This window comes from Pundamilia nyererei, unplaced genomic scaffold (genome assembly GCF_000239375.1).
Source record: "Pundamilia nyererei isolate P.nyererei 1_Seehausen unplaced genomic scaffold, PunNye1.0 scaffold00014, whole genome shotgun sequence".
Taxonomy (NCBI): Eukaryota; Metazoa; Chordata; class Actinopteri; order Cichliformes; family Cichlidae; genus Pundamilia; species Pundamilia nyererei.
The window spans coordinates 2,232,632-2,233,343 of record NW_005187415.1 but is presented as its reverse complement, the minus strand read 5'-3'; the positions used below and the strand labels follow the sequence as shown (position 1 = coordinate 2,233,343).

The 712-nt window shown below is 41.0% G+C and overlaps 1 protein-coding gene across 1 annotated transcript in view; it reads right to left on the bottom strand.

Moving 5' to 3' along the window:
• The window catches only part of LOC102202158 (protein phosphatase 1H-like), a 30,877-nt gene that overhangs the window by 6,979 nt on the left and 23,186 nt on the right, over nt 1-712 (bottom strand). Inside the window, exon 7 of the mRNA XM_005725136.1 lies at nt 132-195. Coding sequence (XP_005725193.1) covers nt 132-195 — 64 coding nt within the window. The remainder of the gene's footprint in view (nt 1-131; nt 196-712) is intronic.

Sequence of the window (712 nt, the reverse complement as noted above, 5' to 3'; positions counted from 1 at the left end):
GACAGACTGACAATTTTGGAGCGAGTGATTTTTTCTCTGCACTTCTGAATTCTACAGTACAAACCACACAAGGGTTGGTGAAGACACACAAACTCAGTAAAACTTGCACTGACACACACACACACACTTACCTTTTTCCCTTCACCGTATATAAGAGGAAACTTGAGATCCTCATCCTCGATCGTCTTGTAAGCCCTGTGCATGAGAAAAGAAATGCAGATCAAGGCAATGACTTTTTCCCTTTTCCACCCCTTTTCTTTCATAGGCGCACTTTTTCAAGCGTGTATATGTTAATTATGTTTGACAGACACACATGAAAAGCATGTGTACTTTCAAAAAGGAAAAAAAGAGGGGCTCAGGGGTTTTATTTCTTCCCTATCTTAAATGCCATCTTGGTGTCTCGGTAGCTTATGGTGAATATTTTGCTCTACAGCAGATCCACAATAAACAGGTTCTACAACCTCTTCCCTAACATGCGGTACACTGAGTTACAGATGGACGCCAGGGACTGTAACGCAGATACTTCTACATCAAACAGTGGTCCAGTCAAACCTCATATAATCCAGGAAATATAAATCACACCACTTAGTGTGCAATAGTTTCAACAATTGCCCCTTAAGCCATTTATACGTCAATTCTATTCACGGTGAACACAATGGCAAAAAATGTCCCCCTAACATAAGCAGATTTATGTGTGATGGCTGGTCACCTC